At 42.3% G+C, this 15,045-nt stretch overlaps 1 protein-coding gene across 7 annotated transcripts in view; it reads right to left on the bottom strand.

The window, feature by feature from the left end:
* mcf2l2 (MCF.2 cell line derived transforming sequence-like 2) overlaps positions 1-15,045 on the bottom strand; it is a 396,698-nt gene that overhangs the window by 265,762 nt on the left and 115,891 nt on the right. For all 7 annotated transcript variants that reach the window (XM_043702332.1, XM_043702335.1, XM_043702330.1 and 4 more), the window contains exon 2: positions 10,967-11,050. In XM_043702332.1, the coding sequence (XP_043558267.1) occupies positions 10,967-11,050 (84 nt within the window). The remainder of the gene's footprint in view (positions 1-10,966; positions 11,051-15,045) is intronic.

Genomic DNA, 15,045 nt, shown 5'->3' with positions numbered 1-15,045 from the left:
TTTCCCAAAGCAGCTGAGGACAAATCTGGTCTGGTCCTGGCGACTTGTCAATCTTAATGTTTGACAAAATTTTCAGCACATCAGCTTCCTCTATCTCTATCCATTCCAGCATGCACACCTGCTCTTCAAAGGTTTCATTCACTACAAAGTTCGTTTCTTTCGTAAAGACAGAAGCAAAAAACTCATTTAGGGCTTCCCCTACCTCCTCAGACTCCACACACAAATTCCCTATGCTGTCACTGATCGGCCCTACTCTTTCTTTGACCATTCTCTTATTCCTCACATAAGTGTAAAATGCCTTTGTGTTCTCCCTAATCCGTTCTGCCAAGCCTTTCTCGTGGCCCCTCCTGGCTCTCCTCAGACCACTTTTAAGCTCCTTCCTCGCCTGCCTGTAATCCTGTAGAGCTGAGCTTGACCCTTACTGCATTCAGTGAATTTGGGTGAATATATAATAAAACCCCATCTGGAAGGTTACACTCGAAGGACTAAAGTAGTGTTTCCTTTCAGGATGAAGATGAATGGTCAGACAACCTATTGCTTTAATATACCAGAAGTAAATTGTACCATGGAAATAGTGAAGGCAATCTGCAAGCCTATGCAGGTAGCTTATGAAGGGGAGTGAGTGTATTGCATTACCACAAATGGTGAACACTACCAACTATGTGTCAAGTCTGATTTGTCCAATAACCCTTCCTACCTTTAGTTTTACTTCTGAGAATACCATGCACATTGGTGAAAGAGAAGTATTACAGTCATAATAGCAGGGAAAAGTAATGCCGAGGACAGCATGATGGCACAACGGTCTATAATGGGATAACCAACATTGCATTTACTATATAACTTGTTCTCATTAACCTCTGTACTGTCCTCAACATTCTTTCTTTTTCTGCCAAATTCTTTGGATCCCACCTTCCTGCCAGACTAGTTTATTCTAGTCTCTATTTTGAGAATAGATCTCTCTCGCAATACAGGGAGAACTAGCCATTTGGATCCAGAACTGGCTCAAAGGTAGAAGACAGAGGGTGGTGGTAGAGGGTTCTTTTCAGACTGGAGGCCTGTGACCAGTGGAGTGCCACAAGGATTGGTGCTGGGCCCTCTACTTTTTGTCATTTACATAAATGAGTTGGATGCGAGCATAAGAGGTACAGTTAGTAAGTTTGCAGATGACACCAAAATTGGAGGTGTAGTGGACAGCAAAGAGGGTTACCTCAGATTACAACAGGATCTGGACCAGATGGGCCAATTGGCTGTGAAGTGGTAGATGGAGTTTAATTCAGATAAATGCGAGGTGCTGCATTTTGTGAAAAGCAAATCTTAGCAGGACTTATGCACTTAATGCTAAGGTCCTAGGGAGTGTTGCTGAACAAAGAGACCTTGGAGTGCAGGTTCATAGCTCCTTGAAAGTGGAGTCGCAGGTAGATAGGATAGTGAAAAAGGCGTTTGGTATGCTTTCCTTTATTGGTCAGAGTATTGAGTACAGGAGTTGGGAGGTCATATTACAGCTGTACAGGACATTGGTTAGGCCACTGTTGGAATATTGTGTGCAATACTGGTCTCCTTCCCATTGTAACAAAGTTATGAAACTTGAAAGGTATCAGAAAAGATTTACAAGGATGTTGCCAGAGTTAGAGGATCTGAGCTACAGGGAGATGCTGAACAGGCTGGGGCTGTTTTCCCTGGAGTGTCGGAGGCTGAGGGGTTACCTTTATAGAGGTTTACAAAATTGAGGGGCATGGATAGGATAAATAAGTAAAGTCCTTTCCCTGGGTTCGGGGAGTCCAAAACTCAAGGGCATAGGTTTAGGTTGAGAGGGGAAAGATATAAAAGAGACCTACGGGGCAACTTTTTCACACAGAGGGTGGTATGTGTATGGAATGAGCTGCCAGAGGAAGTGGTGGAGGCTGGTACAATTGCAACGTTTACGAGGCAGTTGGATGGGTATATGAATAGGAAGAGTTTGAAGGGATATGGGCAGGGTGCTGGCAGGTGAGACGAGATTGGGTTGGGATATCTGGTCGGCATGGACGAGTTGGACCGAAGGGTCTGTTTCCATGCTGTACATCTCTATGACTCTAACAATCTCCAGCAAATTGTATTCATTTTTTTGTGTTCTTTATTGCCGTGAGGCAGCATTCAGAAGCGAGAGAGATCAGTTCCAAAGGAATAAAAGGAAAGCCAAGCTCCAAGCCCCCTAACAGTGATCCAATCTGTTTACAATTTTGCTATCCTTTCTGACCCCAATTTAAACTGGACATGGTCAAAAAGCACCTGGCACCATAGAAAATCAGCAATGCTTGTGAAGCTGTGTGGCCAGTCCACTTGACTTTCTCTGCTAAGATACAATGTGTTCAGTTCTTCTGGAATACAGAACCTCTGTAACATCCCTTGCAGCACAGATATCAACAACTGAGAGTTTTCTAAATATCTTATGCTCCACCCTAAAGGACACCTGCACCAACCAACCCTACCGCCCTGTGGCTGAACACTTCAACTCCCCTTCCTACTCTGCCACCGACGTGCAGGTCCTGGACCTCCTCCATCACCACACTAACCACCCGACGTCTCATCTTCCGCCTTGGGACCCTCCAACCACACGGCATCAATGTGGACTACACTAGATTCCTCATTACCCCTCCTCCCACCTTATCACAGTTCCAGCCTTCCAACTCGGTACTGCCCTCATGATCTTTCTTTCCTTCCCACCTATCCGCTCAATCCTCCTCTCCGACCTATCACCATTACCCCCACTTCCATCTACCTATCGCACTCTCAGCTATCTTTTCCCCCCCCCAGCCCCAATTCCCTCCCATTTATCTCTCAGCCCCCTCGGCTCACTAGCCTCATTCCTAATGAAGGGTTCTTGCCCGAAACGTTGATTCTCTTGCTCCTTAGATGCTGCCTGACCTGCTATGCTTTTCCAGCACCACACCCTCAACTCGATTACTTACCATCTATATGAATGTTTTGTAGCAGGAACTAAGTGTAATCTGTTCAAATTTGCTAGTAATATAAAAATAGGTGGGAGAATATGTTGGGATAAGGACATAACAAATCTTCAACTAGATATAGATATGTTGACAAGAGAAGTGGACAGAATTCTTTGAGTTCAAGACAGGAATCAGGCAGGGATGTGTCATTGCCACAATCATTTTCTCCACCTTCATCACTACCATTCACTATCTTGTGATGAACAATCTTCCCAGTGCTGTTGACATTGTCTATAGGATGGATGGAAAACCTTTCAACCTCAACTGGTTAAAATCCAAGAAGAAAACAACACCGAACTCTTGTGAAACTTTCTTGTGTATAGGAACAACAATGTCATCTCTGCTTTCTCAGAAGAGAATCATCAAGCCTCACTAATGCCTGTGCAGAAGCATACTGAAGAATTGTCCATCCTTCCATTAAGAGCAATACCGAAATCCTCCCAAACGTGAAACATTTCCCTTGCCTGGGAAGCTATTTAGGAGAAAGTCAGGACTACAGATATGGGAGATCAGTCAAAAAGTGTTGTGCTGGAAAAGCACAGCCAGTCAGTCATCATCTGAGGAGCATGAGAGTTGACAATTTCAGCATAAGCTCTTCATCAGGAATGTGATGGGGCCCAAGAGGACTGAGAGTTAAATGGGAGGGGTTGAGGCTGGGGTAAGGTAGCTGGGAATGCGATAGGTAAATAAAGGTGGGGAGTGATGTTGATAGGTTGAAGCGGAGAGTGGACTGGACAGGTGGGAAGTAAGATGGACAGTTCAAGAGGGCAATGCCAAGTTGGAGGGTTGGATCTGGGATAAGGTTGCGAGAGGGGAGATGAGGAAACTGATAAAATCGACATTGATCCCATGTGGTTGCAAGGTCCCAAGGCTGAAGATGAGGCATTCTTCCTGCAGGAGTTGGGTGGTTAGAATTTGGCAGTGGAGGAAGCTCAGGACTTGCATGTCCTTGGTAGAGTGGGAGGGGTTGTTGAAGTTTTCGGCCACAGTGTGGTGGAGTTGTTTAGTGTGTGTCCCAGGGATGTTCCTTTATCGGTCAGAGTATTGAGTACAGGAGTTGGGAGGTCATATTGTGTTGGAATATTGTGTGCAATTCTGGTCTCCTTCCTATCGGAAAGATGTTGTGAAACTTGAAAGCGTTCAGAAAAGATTTACAAGGATGTTGCCAGGGTTGGAGGATTTGAGCTACAGGGAGAGGCTGAACAGGCCGGGGCTGTTTTCCCTGGAGCGTCGGAGGTTGAGGGGTGACCTAGAGGTTTACAAAATTATGAGGGACATGAATAGGATAAATAGGCAAAGTCTTTTCCCTGCGATCGGGGAGTCCAGAACTCGAGGGCATAGGTTTGGGGTGAGAGGGTAAAGATAGAAACGAGGCAACTTTTTCTCACAGAGGGTGGTACATGTATGGAATGAGCTGCCAGAGGATGTGGTGGAGGCTGGTACAATTGCAACATTTAAACGGCATTTGGATGGGTATATGAATAGGAAGGGTTTGGAGGGATATGGGCCGGGTGCTGGCAGGTGGGACTAGATTGGGTTGGGATATCTGGTCAACATGGATGGGTTGGACCGAAGGGTCTGTTTTTGCGCTGCACATCTCTATGACTTTATGACTCTAAGACTCTAAGATGGGGAGACTGGACACTGACTGACATTTGTGTAGACAACATTCATTTTTCTGACTCTTCTTTATAGCTCCAAAGCCTGGACTATATTTAGACACCAGCTCAAGATTCTGAGAAGTCCATCAATGCTGTTGAGATGAGTTTTCTGCATCAACTGGGAGAACAGATGTGCAAACATTGGTGTCCTTTAAGCAGTTAACAGTACCAGCATTGGAGACATGATCATCCAAACCAACTCCGCTGAGCTGGAAGCATTCTTAGGATGCCTGAATTCTGACTACCTAACAAATCTTCTTCACACACCTCGAGGAAGACACTCAAAATGTCAATGTATGGTCAACCCTCACTCTGAAAAAAAATAAATTGGAGGAAACTCCTTGTGAAGGACCACAATTCTTTGAGATCATCTGGTGCTAAAATAAGTAAAGAAAAGGAACCAGAGAATGGAATAGCAACACTCTCAAGGCCAAGGACCAAGTGGACCTCATGGAAATACTGTCAAATGTAAGGACAGAAATCTGGCTTTAGGATCAGGGTCATCAGCAAACAAGGACCCACAGAATCCATGATTGGTGACAGGGAATACTTATTAGCGACTGATTGCTGACAATGTTAGATAAGTTGAGTGACCAGGCATAAACTTGGCAGATTGAGTTTAATATAGGCAATTATGAAGCCACGCACTTTGGTAGGAAAAATCAAAATGCAGACTATCATTTAAATGAAGAGGGACTCCAAAAAGCGCAACGCAGTATGATTTGGCTGTTCTTGTGCATAAAACACAAAAATGTCAATCCACAGGCTCTGCAATTAATTAAGAAGGCAAATAGAATTTTGTCCTTTATTGTTAGGTGTTGAAATTTAAAAATTGGGAAGTCTAGTTTCAACTGTGCAGGGTATTGTTCAGGGCACACCATTTTGGAGCCATATTTAAGAAAGGATGCATTGGCTGGCTATGGAGGCAGTTCACAAAAGCAATTTATTTGGCTGATTTGTTTTCGGGATCCTTGAGGGGGAGAGGGAGCAACCCTAAGTCGTGGTCCACATAGGCACTAACAACATAGGTAGGAAAAGGAATTTAAGGCAGAAATTCAGGGAGTCAGGGTAGAAGCTTAATGCTAGAACAAACAGAGTTGTTATCTCTGGTTTGTCGCCCGTGCCATGTGCTATTGAGGTGAGGAACCAGGAGAGAGAGGAGTTGAACACGTGGCTACAGGGATGATGCAGGAGGGTTTTGGATGCCTGGATAATTGGGGCACATTCTGGGGTAGGTGGGACCTGTACGAACAGGATAGTCTACACTGAACCAGAGGGATACCAATGTCCTGGTGGGGGAAATTTGCTAACGCTCTTTGGGAAGGTTTAAACTAAATCAGCAGGGAGATGGGAACCGAAATTGTAGTTCCAGTGTCCAGGAGGTTGAGAATAGTGAGGTCAGAAATATGAATTCAAGGTCACAAGAGTGCACCAGCAAGCAGGAAGGTGGTTTGAAATGTGTCTACTTCAATGCTAGGAGCATCCGGAGTAAGATGGGTGAACTTGCAGCATGGTTTGATACCTAGGACTTTGATGTTGTGGTCATTTCACAGACATGGATAGAGCAGGGACAGGAATAGTTGTTGCAGGTTCTGGGATTTAGATGTTTCAGTAAGAACCGAGAAGATGTGGAAGAGGAGAAGGTGTAGCATTGTTAGTCAAGGACAATATTAGAGTAGGAGAAAGGATGTTGAAGGACTCGTACTGAGGTAGTATGGGCTGAGGTTAGAAACAGGAAAGGAGAAGTCACCCTGTTGGGAGTTTTCTATAGACCTCTAAATTGCTTCAGAGATGTTGAGGAAAGGATTGCAAAGATGATTCTGCATAGGAGTGAGAGTAACAGGGTAATTGTTATGGGGGACTTTATCTTTCCAAATATTGACTGGAGGTAAAATCGTTCGAGTATTTTAGATGGGTCAGTTTTTGTCCAATGTGTGTAGGAGGGTTTCCTGACACAGTATTTAGACAGGCCAACAAGGGGCGAGGTCACATTAGATTTGGAGGTAGGTGAGCACTTTGGTGATAGTGACCACAATTCAGTTGTGTTTACTTTAGCGATGGAAAGGGACAAGTATATTCCGCAGGGCAAGAGTTATAACTGGGGGAAAGGCAATTATGATGCAATTAAGCAAGATTTAGGATGCATAGAATTGGGAAGGAAACTGCAAGAAATTAGCATAATTGAAATGTGGAGTTTATTCAAGGAACAGCTACTGCATGTCCTTGGTAAATATGTGTCTGTCAGGCAGGCAGAAAGTAGTCAAGTGAGGGAGCCGTGGTTTACTAAGGAAGTTGAATCTCTTGTCAACAGGAAGAAGATGCTTTACGTTAGGATGAGATGTGAAGGCTTGAGAGTTACAAGCTAGCCAGGAAATAACTAAAGAGAGAACTAAGAAGAGTCAGGAGGGGACATGAGAAGTTGTTGCCAGATAGGATCAAGGAAAACCCTAAATCTTTCGATAGCCATATCAGGAATAAAAGAATAACTAGAGTAAGATTAGGGCCAATCAAGGACAATAGTGGGAGGTTGTGCATGGAGTCTGAAGAGATAGGAGGAGCACTAAATGATTTTTCTTTGTTGTATTCACACTGGAAAAAGACAGTGTTGTCAAGGAGAATACTGAGATATGGGTTATTAGACGAGACAGGATTGAGGTTCACAAGGAGGAAGTGTTAGCAATTCTGGAAAGTGTGAAAATAGATAAGGCGCCTCTGCCGGATAGGATTTATCCTAGGATTCTCTAGGAAGCCAGAGAGGAGATTGCAGAGCCTTTAGCTTTGATCTTTATGTCAGGGCAGCATGGTGGCTCAGTGGGCACCACTGCTGCTTCACAGCTCCAGGGACCCGTATTCGATTCCAGCCTCTGTATGGAGTTTACACATTCTCCCCGTGTCTGTGTGGGTTTCCTCCGGGTGCTCCGGTTTCCTCCCACAATCCAAAGATGTGCAAGCCAGGTGAATTGGCCATGCTAAATTGCCCATAGTGTTCGGTGCATTAGTCAGAGGTATATATAAGGAAAGGGAATGGGTCTGGGTGGGTTACTCTTTAGAGGGTGGGTGTGGACTTGTTTCCATACTGTAGATTATCTAATCTAATGACCATTTCCTACAGGAATAGTGCCAGAAGACTGGAGGATAGCAAATGTTGTCCTTCAAGAATGGGAGTAGAGACAACCAGTGAGACTTCCTTCAGTTGTGGGTAAGGTGTTGGAAAAAGTTATAAACGAGAGAGTTTATTTAGAATTAAGAATCCCTACTGTATGGAAACAGGCCCTTCAGCTCAACAAGTCCACACCGACCCTCCGAAGAGTATCCCACCCAGACCCATTCCACTACATTTACATCTAGGAAAAAGTTATAAACGAGAGAGTTTATTTAGAATTAAGAATCCCTACTGTGTGGAAACAGGCCCTTCAGCTCAACAAGTCCACACCGACCCTCAGAGTATCCCACCCAGACCCATTCCACTACATTTACATCTAACTCATGTACCTAACTTATACATCCCTGAGCACTATGGGCATTTTAACATGGCCAATTCACCTAAACTGCACATCTTTGGATTGTGGGTGGAATCCAGAGCACCCAGAGGAAACTCTCACAGACACTGGGAGAATGTACAAACTCCACACAGACAGTCACCTGAGGCTGGAATCAAACCCGGGCCCCTGGTGCTGTAAGACAGCAGTGCTAGCTGAATTTCAGTAAGGCTTTTGAAATGGTTCTCCACAGTAGGATTACACAAAATATGAAGGCCTGGGACTGAGGGTGATTTAGTGGTTTGGATCAGAAATTGCCTAGCTGAAAGAAGACAGAGGGTGGTGGTTGATGGGAAATGTTCATCCTGGAGTTCAGTTACTAGTGGTGTATTGCAAGGATGTTTTTATAAATGTCCTGGATGAGGGAGTTGAAGGATGGATTAGTAAATTTGCGGATGACACTAAGGTTGGTGGAGTTGTGGGCAGTGCCAAAGGATGTTGCAGGTTACAGATAAGATAGATAATTTGCCGAGCTGGGCTGAGAGGTGGCAAATGGATTTTCATGTGGAAAAGTGTGAGGTGATTCACTTTGGAAGGTGCAACAGGAATGCAGAGTACTGGGCTAATGGTAAGATGCTTGGTAGTGTAGATGAGCAGAGAGATCTCAGTGTCAATGTACATAGAACCCTGAAAGTTGTCGCCAGGTTGAATGGGCTGTTAAGAAGACATACAGTGTGTTAGCTTTTATTGATAGAGGGATTGAGTTTTAGAGCCACAAAGTCATGTTGCAGCTGTACAAAACTCTGGTGTGGCCGCACTTGGAGTATTGTGTACAGTTCTGGTCATATTATAGGAAAAATGTGGAAGCTTTGGAAAGAGTTGTCTGTAATGGAGAGAAGTTCTTATGAGGAAAGGCTGCAGGACTTGAGGTTGTTTTCATTCAAGAGAAGGTTGAGAGGTGACTTAATTGAAACATAAGCTAATCAGAGGGTGGAGAGTGGGAGCCTTTTTCCTTGGATGGTGATGGCTAGCATGAGGGGACATAGCTTTAAATTGAGGGGTGACAGATGTAGGACAGATGTCAGAGGTAGTTTCTTTACTTAGAGAGTAGAAGGGGCGTAGAAAGCCCTGCCTGCAACAGTAGTAGACTCGCCAACTTTAAGGGCATTTAAATGGTCATTGGATAAACATATGGACGATAATGGAATAGTGCAGGTTAGAAGGGCTTCAGATTGGTTCCACAGGTCAGCACAACATCGAGGGCCAAAGGGCCTGTACTGCGCTGTAATGTTCTATGTCTATGCCTATTTCTATGCTTCTTGGAATAAAAGGATTAACTTATTAAGAAAACTTAAACAGGTTAGGCCTTTGTTTATTAGAGTTTAGAAGAATTATTATTAAAAAAGATTTTATTAAACAATAGAAGATTTTGAGGTGGGTTGACCAGGGTCAATATTGAAAAGTTGTTTCCACTAATGGGGGAGCCTTGAATTAGGGGACATGATTACAGACAATTTACTAATTAAACAGAAAATTATTAATTTAAAATTGAGATGCAAAGGAATTTCTTCTCACAGAGGGAAGTGAATGTCTGGAATTTCCTATCCCAGAAAGCTGACAAGGTGAGATCATTGAAAGTATTTAAAGAAGATGTAGATAGACTTTTGAAACATCGAGGAATTGAGGGCTAGCGGAGTGGGCAGGACAGAGGAGTTGAGACCTGGGGCAGAACGGCCATAATCTTACAGAATCATGGGTAAGGATTGAGGGCTGCATAATCTCCTTCTGTTCCTACTTCTTGTGTTCTTAAGGTTTTATGCACATTATCTTGGACGCACAAAGCACATGTTCTATGTTACTGTAAGAAACTAAGCGAAAAGAAAATTACTCATTTAACTAATTCATTCCAAAACATTACCAAATATTTATTTTTTTCTGTTTTATCAACCAAACTGCAGCTCCTCCCACTGTGAAGTGAGAAATGCTGAACAATCTCCTTTTACTGCTACTACAGTGCAACATTGCCACTCCTCAATCAGCTACTTAAAGGCAAATGTAAAATATTTATATAACCAGAATTCCATTTGTTTTGTTTACAAACTGACCTTCAATCGTAAGTAAGAAACAAATTATCTGGTCATTATCTCATTGTTGTTTCTGGACAAATTGCCTTCTTTGCATTCTTACACAGATCGTGAACATCATACACAATGCCAACATTTTTTGTCTTGACCCAACTACCCTTCACAAAGTAGTGTTCAGATGCATTCTTGAACTACTGCAGTCCACCTGTGAATCTGCTGTGCTGTTAGGAAGACAATGTCAGGATTTTGACCCAGCGACAGAAGAAATGGTAACTTAGTCACAAATCAGGGTGGCATATGATTTGGAGGGGCAGTTACATCTGCTGCTGTTCCTGTGTGTCTGTCACCCTTCCAGCTGATAGAGTTTTCAGGTTTGGAAAACATGTTTGAAGGACGTTCTGTGAGATGCTGCAGCACATCTTGATTTTTATAACTCTTCAGTTACAAAGAGTCACATTGGACCCAAAATATTAATTATTTTACTCACTTCAGATACTACCTGACCTGCTAAGTTTCTCCAGCACTTTCAGTTTTTATTACAATGTATTCATTGTTTTTTCAGCTAGATACAATATAAATATAATTATTCTACGAAGATTGATCATTAGACATGAAGTCAAGCAGATCATGTGTTTAGCCGACTGCTGACAACATTGCACCACATTAACCTCAAAAGAAATTCTGAACTAAGAAATCTATCATGTTCTGGACAACACAAACAACAACAAAAGAAGAAAATACTGCAAATTTCCCACCTGATAAAATAGCAAACTGTTTCTGTAGCTGTTCAACGATATCAACTGCAAGCAGGGGTCTTATTTCTTGTTGCATGATTTCATCTGTGGAGACAATAAGTATAATCCAGTGAGTCAAGTCTAGGATCAAAACAAAGTTACATTGTCAAGTAAAAAGTATTCTGGAATTAAAACAACAATGATTTCCCAAGATATTACTCAAGTTTCAGTCATAAGACTATCTTGTGACACAAAAGTGTTATGACACTTTGGGAAAAAAATATCCAGTCTGCCTTAGTTCACATACTTCATATATTCAATATTGTTTCAAAGATAAATAAACACAGTTAAAGCATGTATACAGTGAATCAATATCTAAAATTAGGCTGCTATTCTCTGCTTAAAACCTACATTGAATTTTCTCTTAGCCAGATTGTAATAAATGTTTTGATTAGCAGACAAGCACCTTTTCGTAACATGACTATTATCGTTCCCTCTTCCAATGACTTCAGCTGTGTTCAACTTAAATGTAATTCTTCAGCCATAAATATATATATATATCATTTCTTTAATTACTTTTCATGGAAATAAAATAACATATTTTGAAGTAGGAAAGTACTATAAAACATAAATATAATTTGGAATGATCTTATTAAACATAAATATAAATTATATCCTTCCATTCAACAGAATAAATTCATCAATTATAGGTTCCACTTATGAGTAATTATATACACTACAACAAGATACTACTTCTGTTAAAATTGCATTTGTTCAGATGTTATTTCAAACTGTGCAGGGAATCTAAATAATTGCCTTAATGGCTATTGTTCAGCCCAAGAGGATGATTATTATATGCAGAGCACCACAGAGGCTAGAATGTAGCACCATGTGATTTAAACTGCAGCAACATTCAGTTTAAAATTAGTGAATGCTTTTTACATAGATAGAAAATCTATGCTAGTGAATGCTGTAGCATAACAACATAACTTCTGTACAACATAATAGATTGCAAAGCTGTCATGTTACATATAACTCAAACTGACCAGGACCTGATCAGGAGTACCCGAGAATTCTGTGGGAAGCTAGAGAAGTGATTGCTTGGCCTCTTGCTGAGATATTTGTATCATCGATAGTCATAGGTGAGGTGCTGGAAGACTGGAGGTTGGCAAACGTGGTGCCACTTTTTAAGAAGGGCGGTAAAGACAAGCCAGGGAACTATAGACCGGTGAGCCTGACCTCGGTGGTGAGCAAGTTGTTGGAGGGAATCCTGAAGGACATGATGTACATGTATTTGGAAACGCAAGGACCAATTCGGGATAGTCAACATGGCTTTGTGCATGGGAAATCATGTCTCACAAACTTGATTGAGTTTTTTTGAAGAAGTAACAAAGAAGATTGAGGGCAGAGCAGTAGATATGATATATTTGGACTCCCGTAAGGCGTTCGACAAGGTTCCCCATGGGAGACTGATTAGCAACGTTAGATCTCATGGAATACAGGGAGAACTAGCCATTTGGATACAGAACTGGCTCAAAGGTAGAAGACAGAGGGTGGTGGTGGAGGGTTGTTTCTCAGACTAGAGGCCTGTGACCAGTGGAGTGCCACAAGGATCGGTGCTGTGTCCTCTACTTTTTGTCGTTTACATAAATGATTTGGATGCGAGCATAAGAGGTACAGTTAGTAAGTTTGCAGATGACACCAAAATTTGGAGGTGTAGTGGACAGCGAAGAGGGTTACCTCCGATTACAACAAGATCTGGACCAGATGGGCCAATGGGCTGAGAGGTGGCAGATGGAGTTTAATTCGGATAAATGCGAGGCGCTGCATTTTGGGAAAGCAAATCTTAGCAGGACTTATTCACTTAATGGTAAGGTCCTAGGGAGTGTTACTGAACAAAGAGACCTTGGAGTGCAGGTTCATAGCTCCTTGTAAGTGGAGTCACAGGTAGATAGGATAGTGAAGAAGGAGTTTGGTATGCTTTCTTTATTGGTCAGAGTATTGAGCACAGGAGTTGGGAGGTCGTGTTGCGGCTGTACAGGACATTGGTTAGGCCACTGTTGGAATACTGCGTGCAATTCTAGTCTCCTTCCTATCGGAAAGATGTTGTGAAACCTGAAAGGGTTCAGAAAACATTTACAAGGATGTTGCCAGGGTTGGAGGATCTGAGCTACAGGGAGCAGCTGAACACGCTGGGGCTGTTTTCCCTGGAGCGTCGGAGGCTGAGGTTTACAAAATTATGAGGAGTATGGATAGGATAAATAGGCAAAGTCTTTGCCCTGCATTCGGGGAGTCCAGAGCTAGAGGGCATAGGTTTAGGGTGAGAGGGAAAAGATATAAAAGAGACCTAATGGGCAACTTTTTCACACAGAGGGTGGTACGTATATGGAATGAGCTGCCAGAGGATGTGGTACAATTGCAACATTTAAGAGGCATTTGGATGGGTATATGAATAGGAACAGTTTGGAGGGATATGGGCCAGGTGCTTGCAGGTGGGACTAGATTGGGTTAGGATATCTGGTCGGCATGGATGGGTTGGACTGAAAGGTCTGTTTCCATGCTGTACATCTCTATGACTCTAAATTAATAAAGTACTGCAGAATTAGGCAATTGGTTGTCAAAGAAAATTGTAATCAGCTTTATTTTGATAATGAAAAGAGGAAGTGAAAATAGTGAATAGAAAAATTCCAAAATTCCGAAAGTAAAGAATGTGTGTATTCACTGCTTATGCCTGCCAGTTATCACTAATCAGTGTAACACGCTAACAAAATAATACTTAACTTCATAGTTGAGCAATAAAAATGGGATAATTTAGTTCAAATGTTACTGATATATATTAATCAGAAAAGAAATACAATAATTTATTTTTCCGGCATCAGATGTTGTCCATTAAAATTGTGGATCAATGAAAGACATCCTAATTCAAATGAAATGAAGAAATGGTCAAGTCATTCCCCTTCCAAGAAGTGGTGGGAAGATGACAGGAAGGGCAAATAATCGCTGGGTATGTCATGACATCTCTGAACATGTTGATTAAAACATTTTTTTTGTGACAACCTCATTCTGCTGCTGGCTCAATTAACTGTGTTCATGACAGGTGAGTAAAGTGGCGTCCCTCCTGACTAGTAGAATGGACCGCTTCCCTACAAGATGGGTTTTTTTGGGGGACTCGACCTGCCCTCATCTGGAGTAAGTTGAAGGGCAGTTGTGTGGTTTTCAATTCCTCTGACCCCAGTAACGCCCTTTTGCAATCCACTCTGCAAAAAGTACTTACCTCCTTGCTGTTCTGGGTGTTCAGCATTGCTCTACAGCCAGGAGACTGAGCTCCTGAAGTAATAGTGCTGCTCCCAGTAACTATTGGTCTCTGACTGGCTGTCAGCTTCAGATGGGCAGAACGCAGTTGTCCCAGAAGTGATCACATTGAAGCATCCACTAGGTGATCACTTAGATGCCTTACATGCCTTTGATCTTGCAGGCTCTCTTAATGGTGGTGTGGTTGTCTCACTTATAACGATGTCCACTCACACCATTAACTCATAAATGGAAGATCCTGGCCTGTGATTTAGCATCTCCACCCTTTTTTTTTTCCTGAGTACAGAGCCCAAGATTGAGTTTCCCATATGTGGGCTCACTCATATTTTCAAAGTATCAGCATCAATTTCAGGCTTATGTTTAGACCTCATTATATACTGCAGCTGCACTAAGTTTTATTTTAGTTCAGCTCAAGTGTGTAATACCAGAAATAAAGCTCAACAAGTTATCTTACATAGCTACGAATATTTCTGTTTTGATGTTATAATTTATCTGTAAACTTCCTTAAACTGCTCATCTGAAGCTGTGAAAGATTTACAGCTTTCTCTGAAAAGGGATCACCTACAGGGATCACTAGACAAGATTGTGAGATGATGAGCTTCAAAGCAGAGCCTGTGGCACTGACGAACGGTCCAGAGTTGTGATGCCCCTTTAAGACCTAGCATCTTTTTGTAAAAAATGGTGGTTGTGGCATAAATGACTCATCTTTATGTCCTGATTCCTGCTCCAGTAAAACCAGTGAAAAGAAGGCGATTAAAAAAGTGAAGATCAAACATTTTGTTTCCGGC

This window comes from Chiloscyllium plagiosum, chromosome 13 (genome assembly GCF_004010195.1).
Source record: "Chiloscyllium plagiosum isolate BGI_BamShark_2017 chromosome 13, ASM401019v2, whole genome shotgun sequence".
NCBI lineage: Eukaryota > Metazoa > Chordata > Chondrichthyes > Orectolobiformes > Hemiscylliidae > Chiloscyllium > Chiloscyllium plagiosum.
The sequence above is the reverse complement of the archived record's forward strand: the minus strand, read 5'-3'. Positions and strand labels throughout refer to the sequence as shown.